Source organism: Triturus cristatus, chromosome 6 (assembly GCF_964204655.1).
Source record: "Triturus cristatus chromosome 6, aTriCri1.1, whole genome shotgun sequence".
NCBI classification, from domain to species: Eukaryota; Metazoa; Chordata; class Amphibia; order Caudata; family Salamandridae; genus Triturus; species Triturus cristatus.
Window position 1 is genome coordinate 960,331,414 of NC_140589.1, and position 21,285 is coordinate 960,352,698.

General features: G+C 42.8%; 1 protein-coding gene across 4 annotated transcripts in view; it reads right to left on the bottom strand.

Moving 5' to 3' along the window:
• PHACTR2 (phosphatase and actin regulator 2) overlaps window positions 1-21,285 on the bottom strand; it is a 458,184-nt gene that overhangs the window by 90,247 nt on the left and 346,652 nt on the right. For all 4 annotated transcript variants that reach the window (XM_085611660.1, XM_085611661.1, XM_085611662.1 and 1 more), the window contains one exon: window positions 12,579-13,140. In XM_085611660.1, the coding sequence (XP_085467786.1) occupies window positions 12,579-13,140 (562 nt within the window). The remainder of the gene's footprint in view (window positions 1-12,578; window positions 13,141-21,285) is intronic.

Sequence of the window (21,285 nt, forward strand, 5' to 3'; positions counted from 1 at the left end):
TAATAATGTAATCTCTGGCCTCATTCATATCTCTGTCTCATTTTAAAGACTTGCTGGACCGCACTCTTTCTCGCGGACCCCAGCATCCCAGACACACGGGTGACGGGAGGTGAACAGTGAGGGCTGGATGCAGTAGGCCGACGCTCTGTCTCCTCCTCCCTCTGTTCTTTTGACTCTCCCTCCCCTTCTCCCTTCCACCCACTCGCTCTCTGTCCCATTCTCACTTTCTTCCTTTCATTCTGACTACCTTTCTTTGTCTCTTGGAACTGGCACACATACTTATGTTTCTTTTTTGTCTTGCAGGTTTTGCACGCTGCTTCCGGAGGAGTCCCACCCACTTATTTCCTGTAATACTGTTGTTTGTTCGAATAAAGTTGTGTTTCCATTTATTTGTGTTGTTTTAATAAAGGTTATTTTTTTTACCAATAAATAAGTGAGTGTATGGGTCTTCTTTTTCTGACAACACTTGTCTGTAGTTTATTGTGAAAATCGGCGGTTGATAGGAGGTTATGAAGGAAAACATTTGTAATTTTGCGGTGCACCTACCAAAGAATAAACCAACAGACTATTACATAAATGAACATGAAGAGATGTCTAGATTTGTTGTTGTTTTTTTATATAAAAATGTTTTTTTGTTCTATTAGGTTTTTATATCTTTATGAAAGTCGGAGAGATTTTATTAGCCTTGTCCTGATGAAGGTGGAATTCAAATAAGCACCTACCACTGAAACGCGTCGACGCTTGTGTTTTTAAGATTTGGTTAAAATCCAGGAACTACTTCATGTCAAGATCTATTGTGAAAATAATAGACTGATGATTCTTATATATTGATTCCTACTGGAAATAACCTTTCTTTGATGAATATATCGATTTCACGTTACATTTTTGCTCTCTAAGTCTTTCTTTCTATTTTCATTTTTAATACGTATTTTTTCTATGTATTTTACCCAATGAGTACTATATGAATTTGTTAATTATTATTGATGTGATTACGTAATTTTTAATAAATTGTGAAAATTATTCGTTTGATTAACCCAGTTCTTTATCATTTAGTCCTATGCGGTTGTTTTTTGGGATCCACACTGAAGTCTGAGTCAGGTTGAATAATGGGATGTTTGTACCTTTGATTGGGAATTAAAGTGATTGGTATATGCACAATATGATATTGTATATTTGAATAAAAGGTGGTCTTTATAGATACCCAAGAGAATACTTTTTCTCATATTACATAAATGAAGCCTGGGTAATTCTACAACTGCAAGGGTTCTATAAGTGTATCACTTTATAACACCATGAGTACTGCCTGTGTGATTACAGAACCAATAAGGCACTGCCTAGGGCCACCGAGGCTTCAGGGACTGGCGAGGCCCACCCTGCATATTTAAGTAAAGGCCCGGAGGGTGGCAATCCCCGGACTTGAGTTGGCCTCGAAGCCCCCCGAACAATTAGTAAACAATACCCGGGGAGGTGGCGATCCCCCAGGATGCGAAACGTCTCTGTGCCCTCCCGTGCCTAATTTACATGTGAGATTAAGGTCACCAGTGCTGGAGAGACCCGGCAATATAATGATAGGATTGGCCCGGAACATTACCCACCAGGGGGCTCATTTAAATGAACGGGTGAGACCCTGCTTCTTTGTTTTTCTCCATTTTTACCATCCGGATCCGCTTTATTGAAGCGAAACAAGGTTTTCCTCTTCTCGCTTCAACGACGCAAACAAGGATTTGCTATCACAGGATGGAAGCCATGCTCCCGCCCTGTAATAGCAAACATAAATGTCCCGCGGATGCACACCCCGGGACATTGTATGAGCTACGCCTGGGAGGTGGTGCTCCATAGGGCCATGATGCATTGGTTACTGCATAACTACAGAATTAGTATAAACGCATACTAACACTACTTGCACACGTGTAGTACAGTGACCAGAGTGTAGTGAAGAGGCAGAGGAAGCCCAAGATCAAAAAACAGAAATCCTACCAGAGGTCAGATGACATAGTTCGATGAGCCGACGACCCTGGGATGAGTAGAAACAGCTTCACGAAGAAAAGGGGACTTCAGCAGAACGCAAGGAAGCTCGAAATATTGGTGAGTGCTGCCTTCTTTTTACCTTCTCCCCGCTCGCCGCCAAATTTATGTAGTGACGAGGCAGACAGCAGTGGATCCGATATGTAGATTTATTACAGGAAAAGAAGGCAGCTTAAACAGCCACCAACAGGAGCAGACAGCAAGGCAACCGTCTTCTCCAGCACCGTGTACAAACTCCCCAATATTCCCCTCATGACAGCCCTACATTCTAACATTACATACTTACGTTCTAGTAGCATTACATACTAACATTCTACCATGACTTACATTGGAATACTACACAGAGCACATGACTTTACAGCAATGAGCTCATGGTTTCATCCACGAGTCTCGAGACCGGTAGGGGAGAGTAGTTTGCTTCCCACTCCCTGTATTGTATAAACGGAAACTAACACTACTTCCATAGGTATACTACAGCGTCCAGAGCACATCACTTTTCAGCAATAAGCTCACGGTTTAATCCCCGAGTCTTAAGACCAGTAGGGTTGAGTAGTTCGCTTCCCACTCCCTGTATAGTATAAACGCATACTTACACTACTTACACAGTTATACTCCAGCGGCCAGTATGCTACAGCGCCCAGAGCCCATCACTTTACAGCAATCAGCTCGGTTTGATCCCCGAGTCTTCACACCGGTAGGCGTGAGTACTTCGCTTCCCACTTCCGGTATAGTATAAACGCACGGTAGCGGTCAGTAGTTTGCTTCCCACTCCCTGTATGGTATAAACGCCTACCAACACTACTTGCACAGGTATGCTACAAAGACCAGAGCACATCACTTTACAGCAATGAGCTCACGGTTTAGGCTCTCGGTTTCATACCAGAGTGTAGCAGCATCTCATCTCAGCACCATGTCACTCTGAGCAACACCGCACTTTCAGAGTGACTACTTCGCTTCGCACTCCCCACAGAGGTTACAGTGCTCCTATCCTCCTGTTTCCTACTCTTTTCGCCCTTTTTTCCCCTTACTCGTTTCAACGGAATCACAAAATGGCTGCCAACACTTCCTATTTGCAACAGCTCGCAGCCAATAAGCAGCAAGCTCGTGCTCGTAACGCCTCAGCCAATCAGATGGCAGAATTCCCAAATATCGATATCTGCAAATTTCAATATTTCTCCAAAACTACTGAACGGATCTACACCAAATAAACAAAAGCGTGCTTTCTAGACCAAGACCCTTCTCCCTGCCAAATTTGGGGTAATTCCGTTCACCCGTTCAACCTGTAGCCTTGTCTAAAGTTTCCTATTGGAAATTAACATGGAGAAAACACGTTTTGGAACCCCCTTTTTTCTCGGCCCACCCTTGACAAATCACCCCCAACTTCCAACATAGGAGCTGATATGAACAAATAATTAGTTTGGAAAATTTCCTGAAGATTCATCAAATGACGCCAAAGTTATAAGAAAAACAAACAATGCTCACAGTTTTGGACTGCTGTTGCAGATTGTGTCGATCTCCTATGCATTCAAGGGGAGTTTACATCGTTTCTGACCAAATCGGTAAGTGTTCTATGGGTGTGAGACAAGCATGTACTCTAGCGTAGTACTCTACATGTGCGTGGAAATCTTGCTGTGCCTGGGAGTCAAGCCTGCACTCATACACCCCAGTGCTGTTCCTCACACTTGTACCAACTATGATATGCTGCTTGTTTGCTGTATCTCAGATAGGTGTTAAATGATGCTGACCGATGCCACACTTGTTCCATGTCCATGAAGGAAGCTTGCAGTGGCCCTGCAATACCTCATTTGTTCCATATCTTTGAAGAAAGGCTGTGATGGCTGGCTCTCAAGTGCCACACTTTCTCCATGTTTACGTAGGAAGATTGCAATGGCCCTGCAGTGCCACACTTGTTTCATCTTTTTGGATGAAACTTGCACTGGCCCCGAGTACCACACTTTTTCTATGTCTTTGAGGGCAGCCTGCACTTGCCCTCCATTGCCACACTTGTTCCACCTCTTTGGATGAAACTGGTACTGGCTGGCCCAGTAGTAGCATACCTGTCCCATGTCTTCAAAGGAATTGTGCACTGGTCCTGCAGTACTGCATGTGTTCCATGTCTTTCAGGGAAGATTGTGATGTACCAGTGCTGTATTTCTTTTGCGAGTGAGCGAAGGACCCCCTGCGCTCCTGCTCCCTGTGCTCAATCTATTTGTGTGTGTTTTCAGTCTGACCAAAAGACTGTTGTAGATGCCTCACCAGCCGCATGTTTTCCAACAAAATAATAATTTTGCTTAGAAAAAATGGTCTTTATGTAAGCCCACTTTAGTTATTCAGCCGAGTGTCACTGACATATTGGTTCAGCCCTCAAGACCAGCACACATATACATGGGCAGTGGAGCAGCCTTCTTCAGTCACTGGCTTTGTTACCAATGTTTGGGTCTGCCTAGTAAACAACAGCTGGCTCCTTTAGGAAGTCAGGTAGTCTGATTAATAGTACTTTGCCTGCTTAGTCTGTGCTACTTTGCATCCAGAGAAGTCCGACCTCAGGAGATATTTCCTTTAGACCATAACCCAGCAGTTCACCTGCAAATGCAGACTGGTTCTAATGGGGTGATGAGAATACAAGCAGCTCCCCTGCCATTGCTACTGGAAACAACGTTCTTATGAGCAGCAACTGGCATCACTGCTGCAATCTTCAGAACCATTCCACCACCTTTAAATGGTATTCTGCATATTCTATCATTTTTTCCAGTTCCAAGATGGCAGACCAGTGAAAAGCTTTACTTATTTTATATTGAAACACATGCCCCCTCTACACATGATGAATGGCTTATTGAAATGTATAAAATAGCATCATATGAAAAACTCATTTATAGATTGCAGGACAATGTTGGAACTTTCATCCAAATTTGGAACCCCTTTCTAGCTAATAAACGTTCTATTTCTGGTAATATTTCAGATTTTTCTTCTATTTAAGAACTACAATAAGTGAATTACTTCTGTTTTCATTTCCTTATTAATTCATTACCATCATTATTTATATTCATGCTGTTGATGTTATCATTAGGACTGTTGTTGCTGTAGCCAGTAACACTGTTATTTGAATTAGGACTTACTGTTCACCTATTTGAAATTGTTGAGTTAGTGGGAATATCTGCACTTGAAATATTATATTTGTATGATATTATCGCTACTATCTTCCAACTATCTATAATACATGGTTTACTACATATTGTATACTATCTTTATCATCTCCTCCCTAGTCCACCTTTCCTATTTCTTCCTTTCCAGGTTTTATGAGTACCTCAACTATTGTATCTTTTGATATCTGTATTATCCTATTTATATTTAAAAATCTTAGAAGGTAACATTTCATAGTAATTTATTGTGTGGCCATAATTTGATTTGTTTAAACTCTTTTTTTTCATGTATTGTTTATAAACTGACATGTACTTCTCAATAAACATATACCCAAAAAAAAAAACAAAAAAAAAAAACAAACATGCCCTCCACATTTAGATGACACGTTCTCTTTTTTTTCTTTATTTTAGCATATATAATTGGAAAACAAAGAAACCCCCCCACCTTTTTTTTAGAATGAAAGTGGGATTTTATTTTTAGGGCAACCCTCTTCACCGCAAGAGTCCACATAGATCAGGCTCACATAGACTGCAGTGGTGGTCCAAGTGGAGCTGATGGGAGATTAGATGCCCACAGTGAGCATTAAAATTTCAGTGTAGCACACATCAAGAGCTTTGAATTACACTAGTTGGCCAAAGCACCAGATCCTCAACCTGTGGCTCCAACGCCACCCCCTGTTCAAACCCAGCTGCTTCCTAATAAGTGGTGCACCTGTGTGTGAGCAGTGTGCTTACGTGAGTGTAGGATAGGCGCCATGTTCTGTGAGTGCATTGTGAGATGTGCCTGTGTGAATGAAGGATTAATAGTGCATTTTGTGAGTGGAGGGTAAGTGGTCTACAGGTTGAAAATTGTGCCGTGTGAGTGCAGTGAGGCATATGACTGTGTGAGTGCGACGTGAGGGATATGCCCATGTGAGGACAGCAGTGTGAGTGAGGTCCCTGTATATTATGTCTTTATCAGCATGCACTTTACAAGGGCCAAATCTATTGGCTTTGGTAATGCTTTTAAGTGTTATGGCCTTAACTAGCAGAAATGCAGTGCAGGGAATGGAAATACAATAGTATGTGAACAAGAATGGTACTGAGTTTTGATGTGAGAGATGTACACTGTGTTGAAGGAGGGTGAGGAGTGTCAGGGACAGCTGACAGACTGAGATGCCACTCTAGTGATGGCACCCAGTTACTTTTCTTGCACTAGGGCCCATGGTAATCAACCTACGCCACTGCATAGAGTCATGATAAATGAATACATTGGTATAACATTGTCAACAAAAGTCTCATGGTGCCTGCTCCGAGCACTCTGACAAGCCCAATAGTGCATGGGACCAGAATATTGTAACCAGTATCGTATTTTGTCCTTAAATATCTAGAAACATATTACCACACTAGAGTTAATATTAGAAAATCTACACCCAAGGGGATGATGTTTTTGTAAACTATATTTAGGACACTATATTTCGGAAAGACAATACTTTTGATAACTATATTCTAACTTACAACCCCCAACAGATTAACACTACTATGATCTATCTTTCAGTTCACTCAAGTTACCATGGTAATAAAGACTTGTTTAGATATGGTTTCTTTAGGTTAATATTATTGGTCATCAGAGGGCCCTTGCCTGAAGAGACTCTTTCCACTTCTGTGGTATTTCACTGGAGCTTTGCCATATCTTGCTGCCTCAGGGCAAAACTGTGGTACAACAAATTAACTGCGGCCACTAAACTGTGGGCTGTCATGCATAGTTAATGACTCAAGTTTGCATAATGAGGGCTGAGTAGAACCTTCCACACCAGAAGATTTTGGTTATATACGTCATTTCATTTATCAATATTGTTTCCGGCTTCTCTCACAATCATAGGTCTTAGGAACTACATGGTTCCCTCCTCTTCCCAATTTACCCCCCACTGAACCTATCAAAAACTGTCCATTTGGTTGATTATGGATGCCAGAGAAATAGAACAAAGTCGCTCTTGACAGGCAGGATGTGGGTAACGGCTTTAGTAGTCTCCGGTAATAAGAGCGCTCAGCGGTCAAACCAGCATGCTAGTGTATGCACGTGCACTCAGAAGACTGTTCCCAGTCTTTTGATTCAAATTTTAATGGCTTGAGTTCCATGCTGATTTAGGTTGTGGGGATTATACTCCAGTCTTCCATGAGCTAAAGAAACACGTTTAGAAAAATAGTTTTAAGGCTTTTGTACAGTTATTGATGAACCTTAACAGAATACACATTTGTACATGTTGTGATGAGTTTTAACAGAATATAGAAGCTAACGTTATCTATTCATGTATATTCTGTTATGTTATTAATTTATTGCGATTTATTAATTTGTCATATCATTTATTAATGTATTTATATGGATGGCTTATCTCCTTGGAGTAATAGCACTTCACTGAACTAGATAACTGAAAAGACACCATCAGCAATATTCCCATAAGTGGACGCGGAGAAAAAAATGCATCAACAAAAAAATACATCGTTGCAGACCAGTTACGTAGGTAACTTGATCGAAGTTTACAATAAAACACGTGAATCCCAAGAGAAGTACTATATGTACAATTAAGTGCTTTCAAAGTAATTAATTATTAAAACCAGCAATATATGTTACATTTGTGTTAGAAAAAAAGGGGAGGCACGTGGCAAGTTCAAGCATCCCAGTCGGATCTATGGTATCCTAGATGGAATGCAGGGCTGTGCTGGTGATATCAGTACCAGGAGGAATAAATGAGCTCCTTCGACAGAAGACGCGTATCCAAACTATACATGATCTTTTGGGCTCAGAAGCAGAATCAGAATAAGTGCTAAAGAGGTTTCCAGACTACAGGAAATCGGTGGCCACTAGTCACTGGGGTGCGAGGATTATCCTAATGCTGGAGAGAAACTGAGCATTACAAATTCAGTAGCACCTTGGGTATGGGGAGAATGAAGATGACCAAATATCCAGACGCAGGGAAAGCCTCAGAAGAACAAACAACTATATCAGATATGGAGACACCCCAAACACAATAGGTGTTTGAGGGGTCTACAAATACTAGAGGCAATTTAGGATACTAGGGAGGCCCTCGAAAGCAAAATTGGCTCTGTAGTCATTGATGTGAATTTACTCAGAGATGATCCTTGTTAATAGCTGACAGAATCAAAAACGCTGATCCTTCCATCTCACTTCTATAACCGCAAATCGGTAAAATGCAAACTATGATAAACTGACTGAACAGTTCAGATTCATGGAATTTGTGAAGATTTCTAAGGTGATCCAGAAATACAATGTATGAATAATAGGTTTCCCAAAAACCAACCCCAACTCAGAAATGACATAGACTAATGGTTTAGGACAGGCAGCAGCGACTCAAGAATTACCAAAACAATATGCAGCGGAGAGAGCTTATAGAGTCACTGCAAGACCCTCTTCTTTCAAAACACCCCCCAGAAAAGTGGCAGCAAGCACTTAAAGTTTTAGAGACAGAGGTGTGATTTTGCAAAGAGCCAAGAAAGCAAGCCACTACACTGTGGAAAAGAATAAGGTAAAGTTTTGACATTTCATGGCTGCAGTACGACAATAGTGAGACTGAGAGGAATGAACATGTAACTATAAACGGAAGCGAGTCTTGGAAATTTGGAGTAACAACTGCGTAACTCAACCATGGGCAGGTGAATGAATGGGGCACTTAGGCCATTTGAGGTTCTCGTAGACAAAGCTCGCCTGATGATGGGTCAATTTCTCTCGCAATGCCTCTCGCATGTCAGGTTATGATCGACATCCTCAATATGAGTTTGTGGAGAAAAGCACAGAATCGCCTATATCATGAATTTCGAACAGCAGTGAACAACTTATAACATAGATTAAAGAAAAGTGGGAAGAAGACCTGCAGATAGATATCGAAGACCATGACTGTGACACAACTTTGAGGAACATGGCTAAGGTATCTATAAAATGCAGAGCTGAAATAAATGAGAGTTAATTACCTCCACAGGGCATAGCTGACACCTAGAAAACTGGCAAAAATCTAAATGCATTCAAACACAGCATGTCAGAGATGTAATCATACAGAGGCTGGCTTTTACTACCTGGTATGGGATTGTCCGACCGCATACTAGAGTGATATAGTAAGAACGGTAACTGAGATCTCAGGAGGGTTGAAGTAATGGAACCAGAGGTAGGCTTACTGGGCGCAACGCCACAACTGAATTAGAAAGAAATAGGCACTAGGTTTATTAATTTGATAGTAACCTTGCAAAGAGAAACATTGCCATGATCTGAAAGGCTACTATTGCCCATGGTACAGAGAAATGGAAAAGCAATTCATTTCCCCTACCTAAATCTCTTACTCATGATCATCTAGCTTGTGATGTGCACCAAGCAGAGGTTCTGTGCCACCCATTCAAAGGTTCATGGATATTCTTGGCAAGGTGGCTGAATTAGTGAATGCTTATTGCTTATATCTGCGTTGGCTGCAAGTCACAAGGTAAAATCCTAGGAATGCAGACACAGCCCGCGACCATCCTAAGGTCACTAAATTGATTATCATAAAATTGGGGAACAATATGCTATTTACAGCACGTACAAAAATCAGAAGTGCAGTATGAAGTGCTGAACATAACAAAAACAATTATCACTGTGGCGTCTCTCTTTTTAAGTTTCTAGCAATGCTGGGTTGGTCATAGGGTTCATCCGCCTAAATTTAGCAGGCTGGCAGAGACGCTCAGCTCAGCATAAGGGCTACTGCCAAAGAAATCCTGACAGGAATGTCCCATATCCATTTTGGCTACTTTAACCCTTCACTAGAAGTATTTTCACATTTTACTTCCAGTAGCTCAGCTGAGTACCATTTGAGCGAAATGCAATGAATACCCTCCTCACAGAGGCTCAAGCATCCAGCTTGTTCTAGTATGCCAGTGCACGTTTCACGCTACGTAATACCAGGCTAGCAGCCAACTGCCATCAGTGTCAACATTTATTAATCGTACATTCAGTTGGCAACCCCATAATAATAGTTGTACATAGCATGAGAGTGATGGATGGCTCCTGGGACAGGACTCAACAGATGACTGAACAAGTGGACACAGTATATCGGTGCTGGCATGCTCTATGGCCGCCAGCCAGGAACCGCCTGAGGGTGGTGAATTCCATTCTCTTTCAGCAGCTATTAGCCGTTATGACATGTTGGTTGGGGTACAAGATGCCTCTTTGTGCCAGCATCAACAGTCAGCAAAGTCATAGGCATGTGCTGGGCAAGGAAAAGAGGGTGGTGGGTCTGCTTCTCTAGCAAAGTGTCAGTGGGCTTTGGGAAAATTTGGTGGATTAAAGCCAGAGCCCACTCGAATCCAATGCGCGGTCATGAATATTCTCAGAGAATGAGGAAATGGGCTTTGCCGCCATCAAAAAATGGTCCATGGTGCCAGCTTTTGGTGCTCTACTGTCCTAGAATCCCTTTTATTTTCAGAATTTCATTTTAAATTCATTATTCGAGTGAAGGCTATTGTAGGGGTCTTCACTCTCAAGCCTCCAATGAACCATTTGGTCTTCCCTTGCAAAAGCAATTTAAGCCGATCTGTCCTCACTGGGGTAAGCAAAGTAATTTATGAAAGCTGGACACAGTTTAGAAACAGCCCCCCGGCTTACACAAGGACCATAATCTCCATCACTGTGTTTACATTGCCACCTAACCAATACATGTCATTGCAATAATAAAGCCTGTGACTGCAGATCAGGATGGCCGCACCCTACAGCTTACGAGGTCGATGGGAATCTCACTCACAAAACTGTTGCCCTTTCCGCACAAGAGCTGCACTGATTGGCCCTTCTCTCAAAGTTGCGCTTTACACTTTGTTAACCAGACTTGACTGAAAGGAATCATGCAACCAAGGAAATAAATACAAGGGCAGCTTGAACATGTTCGACGAGTTCTGCTCCTTCCACCTCTATGAGAAAAACAGCAATTCCTGTATTGCCGCTATATCATTTGGGTCACTTCTCCTCTCCAACGTCTTGTGCCTTCCGTCCCCTCCGTTGGTGTCCCTGTCCTCTTTCCTCTCGCTGCCCTCATCTTCTTTATTTATGCTCCTCTGGACTCTTAGCTCCTCTCACCTCTCCTCCCAATCTTCCTGCGAATGTGTTCCTTTCACCTCATCAGGAAGGGGTAAAGGAGAGAATGGCAAAACACATTTCCCAAGATACGTGAGGTAGAGGGAAAAAATATTCATAACCCTAGAAGCCGCCAGAGGACGGCAAACCTCCAGAGATCACACGGGGGCTCAATGCTAGGGCACTCTACACCTCTGCCAGCCCCAAAGGACGACCCAGGGATTTCCTTATTTATTTCAACTGCTCGTCGTATTGGATTCTTGATTTCAAACTAAGCATCAGAGTGCCTTCTCTAAACATTCCTGAAAAAGGAGAGAAGGGTTACGCTCCACAGCCTACTTGCTCTAAATTCACCAATACGGTGCGACTGAATGCATTGGTATAATCTTCCAATTGAAATTCTGGTAACTGATGTATTTACACCCACTGCAGAGGTCACCTCTAGGGGCGGCTCCTCTGCTAAGGTGGAGGAGCGTCGCCCCACTGCTCGCAGAGCAGCAAAAATAAAATTATGACAGTGTCGTTATTATCATTTTATTTTTTGTAGCTGCAGGGCTGGTTTAGGGCAGGCGGGGCTGATGGCACAGGGAGAGGAGTGGTTTGCACTCTCCCTAATGCGCATGACTGTTTGGCCGGCCCCCATGGGCCGACCAAACAGTCATGCACACTTTGCATGTGCAATGCAGCCTGGTGAGGATTATGCAAAGCTTCCCTGTCCCGTCTGAGAGCCAAACCATGGCGCTCAGACGAATCACAAAGCAGCATTGCAGCTTTGTTATTGGCTCAGGGAGCTGGTTGCTTCCTGCTGCCGGGACTGCAGGAAGAAGGAAGCAGATGGAGGAGAGACAGCGGCCAATGAAAGGTAAGCGTCATCCCCCCCAAACATCTCCCCTCCTCCCCGGCCACCTCCGCCCTCCACCGCCGTTCCCTGCCAGCCTCTACAGGTCACCTCCTGATACTAGATCAACATGGAAAGCCTAAGAAAAATGTTTTTTTCTCCAGGAAAACAATGGCACATTCAGAAACCCTCAGATTCATATGGGACTTTTTTCTTGCGGTGTGTCTCTCCTGTTATACAAGTTACAGATAAATCCAGTCTCACATCCTGTAGATACAACAAAAACAGACAACAAAAACCCATTCCTTTTCTCCCTTTATCTTACCCTTGGGATTGTTTCTTCAATGTAATCATACCATCAGAGCCCCACCAAACCAACTGCAGAGGAACTCTCTGCAAAGGAACAATCCCCAGGATGAATTACATTGTGGAGCAAAGTTGTAAAAAAGAATTGAATTGGAACAGGAAAAACTGTTTAACGGATTCTTACCATATTGTGATTTCTCCATTGACAGTCAGATAACTCTCTTGGTGCAAATTAATTTTGTGGGTATCAGTTTCCGGCTCAGACAGAAGGAGCTGACCTGAATCCAGAGCCGGCGTGAGAAGGAATGCAGGATTACTAGTCTGTGGATTGTCCTGTGCATCTGACAAAGCACTGAGGTGATTGTCTATCAAAGGATGAGGTTGATCATCTTCCAACCCAGGATGATCCACTAGAGACAGAGTCTGCTGCTCGTCAGTAGCGTGCGAGTTCGAATTCAAATGAAGATCCTCTGGTTTATTCTCCTCAGCGTGTATAGCAGGATTGTCTGTTGGCGTTTCTACGACTACTACCACTGTGGGTGTCACGGTGGCCGAGGGCGCAGGCAGGTTGGCGTCCTCTGCTGGAAGAGAAAGTTGCTTTGCAGGTTTTTTGTGTGACTTTGGAGTCCCTGAGGTGCCTGCTTTCGTCGAGGTGTGATCCTTGGAAGCTTTTGTCCGAGTTGAAGACGATGGAGAGGATGACGAGGTCTTGCCCAATGGAGTTTTCTTGGCATGGGTAGAATTGGCTAAAATGGATGAACATGACAAAACTGATTACAATGTGTGTAATGCAAATGTTAACAGGCTAGTCAGACCAAGAAGGTAACCCATTTTAACATTGAGCTATATCAGCAAATAAGAAATGCAAATTTCCCGCTTAATCCATTAATTTGAGCAAAAGGTCTTTGAACTAGGAAAGCTCACAACTTGAGCTTTTCCTTTCATATATGTTATGTCAGAATCTTACAACAAGTTTAAAAATATAATGGGATAAAGCATGTCCACTGTAAAACCTACTACATCTAATTGCTACTCTTTATTGAAGGGCTTCAAATTCTATTAGGGCCACAAGTAGAAACTGAGAGTATGCAAACATCCCACACCCAACCCACGCATATTTAACACTGGCTCCACCAAAAGATAGAATCATGTCACAATCTAACGCCAATACTACGTTGAGCTTTACGTTGTAAGATACAGGCAAGTATATTTCGAAGAAGTTTAAAAAAACACACATGTGGGAAGCTAAAAAGTGGGTGTGTCTCGTCAATATTTAAATTCCCAACCCTCCTACCTTACCTATGTTGTAGGGTGAAAACCAATGATGAAGGAGTGTAAGCACGTAGAAAAGAACAGCTAATAACACTGTTTTTAAAATACAGACTGCTACCACAAATGTTCCTCTTTCGAACGGTTGTAATTAACAGTTGATACTATTTCCAAAATATGTACTGTGAAGAAGTATGAAAGAGGAGGGGATGGAGTGGTGCTTTTAAATGGGTAATACATAACAGCCATAGCTGCAATTCCCGAAGCATCAAGGTAATAATATTTCTCCCAAAAGCCACACGATTTCTCCCTGAAATATGAGTTTTAAATACGTTTTGGAAATTCAACCATTTTTCGCCAAACTTCTTCTGAGCTGTGAAAATGCACACATTTTTGCCTCAGATACACAAGTTTTAATTTTGGTATACATATATTAATTCAACCAATCAAAAATCTTCAAATTTAGTTGCCAGGCTGCACATAGGAGAGCTATTAGCAGGTTGCTGGAGAGTTACTCGTTGGAGAAGCCTGGTCTAGCGTAATAGGTATGCCTTAGGAACTGACTACTCAGCCTTCTCTACGGTGCACCCCAAGTATGCTACAACTGACCTCCACCTCTTAGACAAGAGACTGATAGTCTTGCTAGAGTCAGGAGAGCAGCAACCCAGGATGATGTCCGGCCTAGGCACGGTGATGGGCACCAGTGACTCGTGTACCTCATAGTGAGAACCTCGCAATAGATGTTGAAAATTAGGCAGCGCTCTGCTGAATAGCCCCTTGATGCGGTTGAAACAATGATTAAAGAATTCCCAACACATAATCATACAAAAGAGGTTAAGGAAGAGGTGGTGTGGGACATACTCAAAGCATTCTTACCACACACGTATGTGAAGAGGTGGCCCAGCTCAAGAAACGAAGGGAAGCCCTACTAGCTAAGCTCACGCATGTACCTCTGGAAATTAAAGTTCAACAGATATAACATACGAGGGTGAGCTGGCGTAAATGGACAATGCTGCTGGGCCAAATTACTGTGAGCAATAGAGTAAATCATATTCTATCAAGTTTGGGCATACGTTATCAAGAGGAAGGAATAAAGTATGTAAATGCCTCGCTCACAAATTGCGTGCTCAGCAGGCCATGCCCACACACTAGAAATAAAAGGCAAGCATGGGGTCTGCAGAGGAGGCTGCAAAGCTGGAATGCTTCAGAATATTCAACCAGTTTTTCTACAAGGCAGAGGCAGCAGATGGCCTGTAAGGTAGTAAGTCTAAGATCCATTAGCATTCCCAAACTTAGCAAGTTTAATGAGTCCGACTTAGAGGAGCCCGTAGTCAAGGCAGGGGTGCTCTGTGCTATCAGAAGTCTTAAAGTGACTGACGCCCAGGGCTGGACGGTCGCCTTCCAGATGACATTCCCCCCTATTTTACTGCTGACTCTCCTTACGAAGATCTTCAATTAATTTGGAGAGCCCCAGGAATAACCCCCCTCTATGGATAGAGCAATATGGCCGATGGTTAAACTGAGCAAGATTTTAAAGAAAATTTTGGCTAAATGACCAGATCCAGCATTGCCTTTCTTGATCCATGTCAATCTGACTTGGCTCATTCAGGGACGTGGCATGAGCAATGACATGAAAAAGCCCTTTTAGCTTCATCGACTCTGCATGACGGAAGGGGGAGAACATAATCTTACTATCATTAGTTTGTGTAAATGCGAGTGATCGTGTTGATTGAGGGGGCACCAACCTATTTCATAGTCCATAAAAAAAAACAATATATAGATAGTTGACCTCTGGGATATGTTACCTGGGAATTAGGTTTACCCCACCCTCAACCGATGCAGATGCGCTACTGAGAACCTATCGGGCTTACTAAGAGCAGTCAAGGTCAATCTATTATCATGGCACAATCGCACCATATCATGGGTCGGCTGACAGCGGTTCTGAAAATGAAGCTCCTAAATTAGCGACATCAAGACTATACAGGACCTCTGTACCTCTTTGTGTGGTGATGGAAAGACCCAGAATGAGCCATTGACAATGCACTGACCATACCAGACAGTGTGGAATGCTGGTACCTCATTAGTCCGCACAGCTCCAGTTCTTAATTGAGTGGTACCGGGTTGGATGGTGAAACGAGAAACTATGGTGCTTTACTGCTCAAAATCTGGCCACTAGCCCCCTAGGGGAGATACAGTGGGTAATAAGGCCGCACAAATCAGAACCTATATCGCTCACCAATACCTGAACTGCCTTTAGTATGTGGGGCAATGTATGCATGAAAAAGGGATTGAGGACTATCTTCCTTCGACCCCTCTCGCTTCAACTTCAGAAATTCGACTATCCCCTCAGGCTTAAAGGGAGCACCGATCAAAGTCTGGATAGAAGACAGGAGTTTCAAGCTGAGAGACTAGATCTGGGGGAAGGTGGAATGATAAATCCTTTTAAGTAATGAAAAGAGAGGTTTCACTCTCTGAGTCCGAAAGATTTAATTATCTCCAACTGAGACGTTGGGCCCTGGAGCCCAGGGTGAAAGTGAGGGAAACAAGGGAACCCACACAATTTGAGAAACTATCCCCATCACTTACTTTAACATTTAGTTTCTTAGCTGCATCGAAATTTGAACTCTGAGCACAATGGCCTCAAGTGTCACTTTAAGCTTTATTGGGATAAGGAGCTGTTGATCACACTGGGTGTGAAAATGTGGGAGGGCATCCCGCTCAGGGCTAACACATGCTAGGCACCAGCAACGGTGACAGCCAAAATACAAACTCATGTTCAGGTTACACTGTACTCCTGTCAGGGTACATGCAATGAACAAGGAACATGCTGGGGAGGCAGCATTGGCACGGGTAGAGTCTCACATATTTAATGGAGCTGTCTGAGGTTACCCGGTTTCTAGTCTGAGGATCTAGACTGTATTACACCGGCAAAAGGGGGTGAGGTAGAACACTGTCCAGAGGTGGTCTTGTTGGCTTAGACATCGCTGAATAGTATTCATATGCATTGCAAGAGAGGGAAGAGTGTTTTCCACATGCTACTGGTGCAAAATATCTGACTTTTACACTGTTGGGAAAGGATCAGCATCCATTTACGGACCTGCGGGTACAAGGACTGTAGCTGCCACAAGGACTGTAGCTACCTATGGAAATCTGGCATACGCTACTGTTGTAATCTTGGTTTGTCCCGCCCCCCCCTTTCTTTTCCTCCATAATGGTTTTACCCTTGTTATGGCAACGTTCTAAGTGAGCCTCCTTACGAGGTGTTTCTGAGAGAAAGGTTAGGACTTAGATGGTGGTGACTAATAAACTCTGTCATACCTTATAAGGCGTCTTCATTATATCACTGGCGACGAACACTGCGTGGGGGCAGTTCACCACCATCCCCAGCTGATCAGCAAATCTTGTCCATCCTTTCGGGATCTTGTTCCAGTTCTTCAGCGTCTCCTTCCTTCATCGCTTATCTTTCAATACCCTCATGGTTCCTGGTACTCGGTCCAGCCTAGTCAGTGTGTACAGCGCTGTGGCCGTGAGATTGATTCTACTGTGCAGTGCTCCCTGCCGGCTGTCATTTCCGTGGCGCTGCTCCGTCCACCACAACGGGAGAGGGTAATGGTGTCAAATGCCCCACAGTACCTGTGAGCGAAGCTGTAAATTATCGCTTTTTCTGTGGCGCTTTCCCCTCACCGGATTCCTGTACAAGTTGGTGTTGCGGTTCCAACCATTGCGGTAAGCGGCAGTTCATCGGTTTCTACACCTGTAAGCGAAGGGCAGATTCGGGGTGTTGCTGGATGTGCTGCTGATGTGAGACTACTTGTGGGGGTGTAGCGGCGGAGATTTCTTCTGTGTGGTGTCCGTATTCACTTCAGCGAGGTGCACCTCTGAGGAGATTTCATCGCACAGAGCGCCCCGTGTGGCTCAAATTTCTCTTCAGCAGATTCATCGTTCCATCAGCTGCCAAGTAAATACAGTTCCATTTCATTTCTCAGTTTCCACAGATTTTCTCTACGCTGATGGGCACAGCTTTTTCTTTTTATATAGCGGAAATTCTAGTTCCTAGTTTGACAGTGACCTTCTTCTACACGCTGATAGGCACAGCTGTCTTTTGCCTATCAATGCTGTGAGGTTATACGAATTTGGTGGGCTATCCTATCATATTGTATGTGACCAACGAGACTTTCTCACATGTGGTAGCATTTTAAGACCTTTTATCCCTTAAATTTGTCTTCCATCCTTGTATGGTAATACTGAGTAATTGCTTTGGTTATAGTTTTGTCACCAATTTCCACTTTCTTGATTATTGTAGGTGACTGTTCTAGTCAGGGTCACCCAGCATGGCAGCGTTAAATATGGCGTTACCTCCATCTTTTCTCAATGAAGAGGGGGATCCTGCCATTTGTTGGAAAGATTGGAGAGTCATATTTGAATCGTATTTGATTGCGATAGGAGGAGACACATTTTCTAATTTCAGGAAACAACATATTTTGCTACATAATCTAGGAGTAGAGGGTAGGAAAATTTATAATAATTTGGAAGGACCTGATACAGAGGATGAAGGAGGTAGTGACGGTGATTTCAATGTGTATTTGGCTACGATGAATAAGTTAGAGAAACAGTTTGGTAAAGCGATAAATGTTGTATTGGAAAGACATACATTTTTCTCAAGGGTTCAAGGCAAGAGTGAAAAAGTCAAATCATACATTGCAGCTCTTAAGGGGTTGTCTAATACTTGTGATTTCGAAGGGTTAACTGATTCTCTCATCAGAGACCAGTTGGTCAGGTGTACGAACAACCATAAAATTCAAGAGAAACTGTTGACCGGAAATCCTGATCTTAAACAAGCAGTGGATATAGCGTTAAGTGTTGAACACACAGCGGAGTGCATAAAAGAGATTAATGTGGGGGATGATACTAAATGTCATGAAGTGAATGCTATTGTCAAGCAAGACAGATCAAAGGAAAAGGAGGTTAAACTAAAAAATGTGAGTACTTCAAGTGTCAAAATTAAATGTTACAGATGTGGTAATCCTGCACATTTGCCTAATAGTCCCTCTTGCCCTGCTAGGAGTGCTACATGCCATAATTGTGGCAAGAAAGGACACATAGCCAGGGTATGTAATAATAATTCTATGACAGTTTCCTTGGTTGATTCAGAAAATGTACCAGCTGATAATAAGTTTATTTTTCAGGTCGAAGACAAGGACAGTACAGTTAAGTTTCCGGAATGCACCATCATGGTAGACAACAAGTTGGTAAAAGTCTTTGCTGATTCATGCTCCCCATACACTTTGTTAGATGGCAAAGTATTCGAAGAGTTATTTCCTAACAAATTAGGAACTCTTGAAGAAGCTGATATAAAACCCAGAGGGTATGGGGGAGATTCCATCTCGTTGTTGGGGATGACTACCATGAGAATTGAGTATAAAGGCAGAAGCACAGTTGGGAAAATCTATGTGTCAGAGAAAGGATCCAATTTAATTGGTTGGAGACATCAAAAAGACCTGGGTATGAAGCTAGATCCCAACAGCACTGACCAAGTTCTTTTAGTGGACAGATCAGTGTGTGGACAAACTATCTGTGAAGAATTCCCGGAGGTTTTCACAAATAAATTAGGCCTACTTAAGAACTACCAGCATTGTATAAAACTAAAAGACAAGGCTAAGGCCATTGCACATAAAGTGAGGCCTATTCCTCATTTAATGCATGAACCGTTACAAAAAGAACTAGACAGACTGCTGGAGTTAGGGGTCATAGAACCCATTGAGTGTTCCCAATGGTTGTCTCCCATTGCAATCACGTCCAAGGCTGCCAGCAAAGACATTAGGCTTTGCATTGATCTTAGAGACTTAAATAAAGAAATTTGGGTAGACAGGCACCCGCTACCCAGAATACATGAAGTTCTTACATTAATTAAAGATGCCAGTTTTTTTAGTGTTCTTGACTTATCAGCCTACCACCAAGTAGAGTTACATCCAGAGTGCAGACATCTTACCTCTTTTGTTACACCGCTAGGGGCGTTTCAGTATCTCCGTATGCCTTTTGGGTTAGCCTCAGCGGCAGCTGCATTTCAAAGAATCATGCAGCACGTACTCAAGAATGTACCTGGCACAATGTGCTTCCAGGACGATATTTTGATTTTTGGCAAGAATGAGGTGGAACACAATGACAGGTTGAGAGGTACCCTGGAAAAATTGAGTCAAGCAGGTCTTACCTTAAAAAGAGACAAGTGCCAAATAGGGGTAAAGTCTGTAGAGTATTTAGGACACACCATTTCCAGTGAAGGTATCAAACCTAAAATGAACTTGGTGGAAGCAATACTAGAAGCAGCTGCTCCTACCAATGTAGAGGAATTGAAATCCTTTCTAGGGTTAACCGAATATTATGCTAAATTTATTCAAAATTATGCAAGTAGAGTAGAACCGCTAAGAAATCTTCTTAAACATAAAACACCATTTGGGTGGAATGAAGACTGCAAGGGAGCTTTTGCAAACATAAAAAATTGCATTACCCAAGCTCCTTTCCTGGGAAGGTTTGATCCCACGAAAACCACTTACCTTTCCACGGACGCCAGCAATAAAGGGTTAGGAGCCAGTCTCACGCAAAAAGTTGGTAACACTGAGCAAGTGATAGCATTTGCATCTAGAACTCTAAAAGGTGCTGAACAAAACTACTCGGTCATCGAAAAGGAAGCGTTGGCTTGTTTATGGGCTGCTAACCATTTTAAATTCTTTCTTTGGGGGATACCGTTTACCATCAAGACGGATCACAAACCCCTCACATACGTATTCACGACCAAAGGGTCAGCTAGGTTAACTCCCAGGATAGCTAAATGGATGATAGGGTTAGAAGGGTTCAATTTCAAAGTAGAATATGTACCAGGGAGAACCAATGTAATTGCTGATTTCCTTTCTCGTTCTCCTTTAAAGGTGAGTGATGAGGTGAAAGATAAAGTGAGTGATGTAATAGTGCTAGAAGTAACAGGTTTGATTAAGGAAGAGTGGGAAGAACAACAAGAACTTGATAACACCTTAAAAACAGTTAAAGAACTCATACGTGAGGGTTGGCCAGAGAAAAAGGGCATGTTAACTGACCTGATTGCGAAATTCTGGGAGGTTAGGCATGAAATGGTTGAAATCAATGGAACTATATATAGGGGGAGAAGATTGTACCCCCTGAAGGTATGAGGAACAAAATCATAACTCTGACACATGTGGGTCATTTAGGGCGGAGCTTAACAAAAAACAAAGTAAGAGAAAGTTACTGGTGGCCTAGCATGGATAGAATGGTAGAGGAAGTAGTAAAAAACTGTGTGGAATGTGCCAAGAGTGACAAGACTATGTCCACGAGGAAACCTCCTCTATCACCAGTTGAGGTTCCTGACCGTCCATGGTCCAAACTGGCATTAGACATTATTGGGCCGTTGAATATAAAACAAGCCACAGACCGTTTTATCCTGGTCCTTATAGACTACCATTCTAGATGGGTGGTAACTAAATGGGTGAATATGATTAATACCAAGACCTTAATTCAGTTCTTAAGGGAAAACTTTTATGAAGAAGGAATACCGGATGCCATTGTGACGGACAATGGAGTCCAGTTTACTTCAGAATTGATGAAAAAGCTTT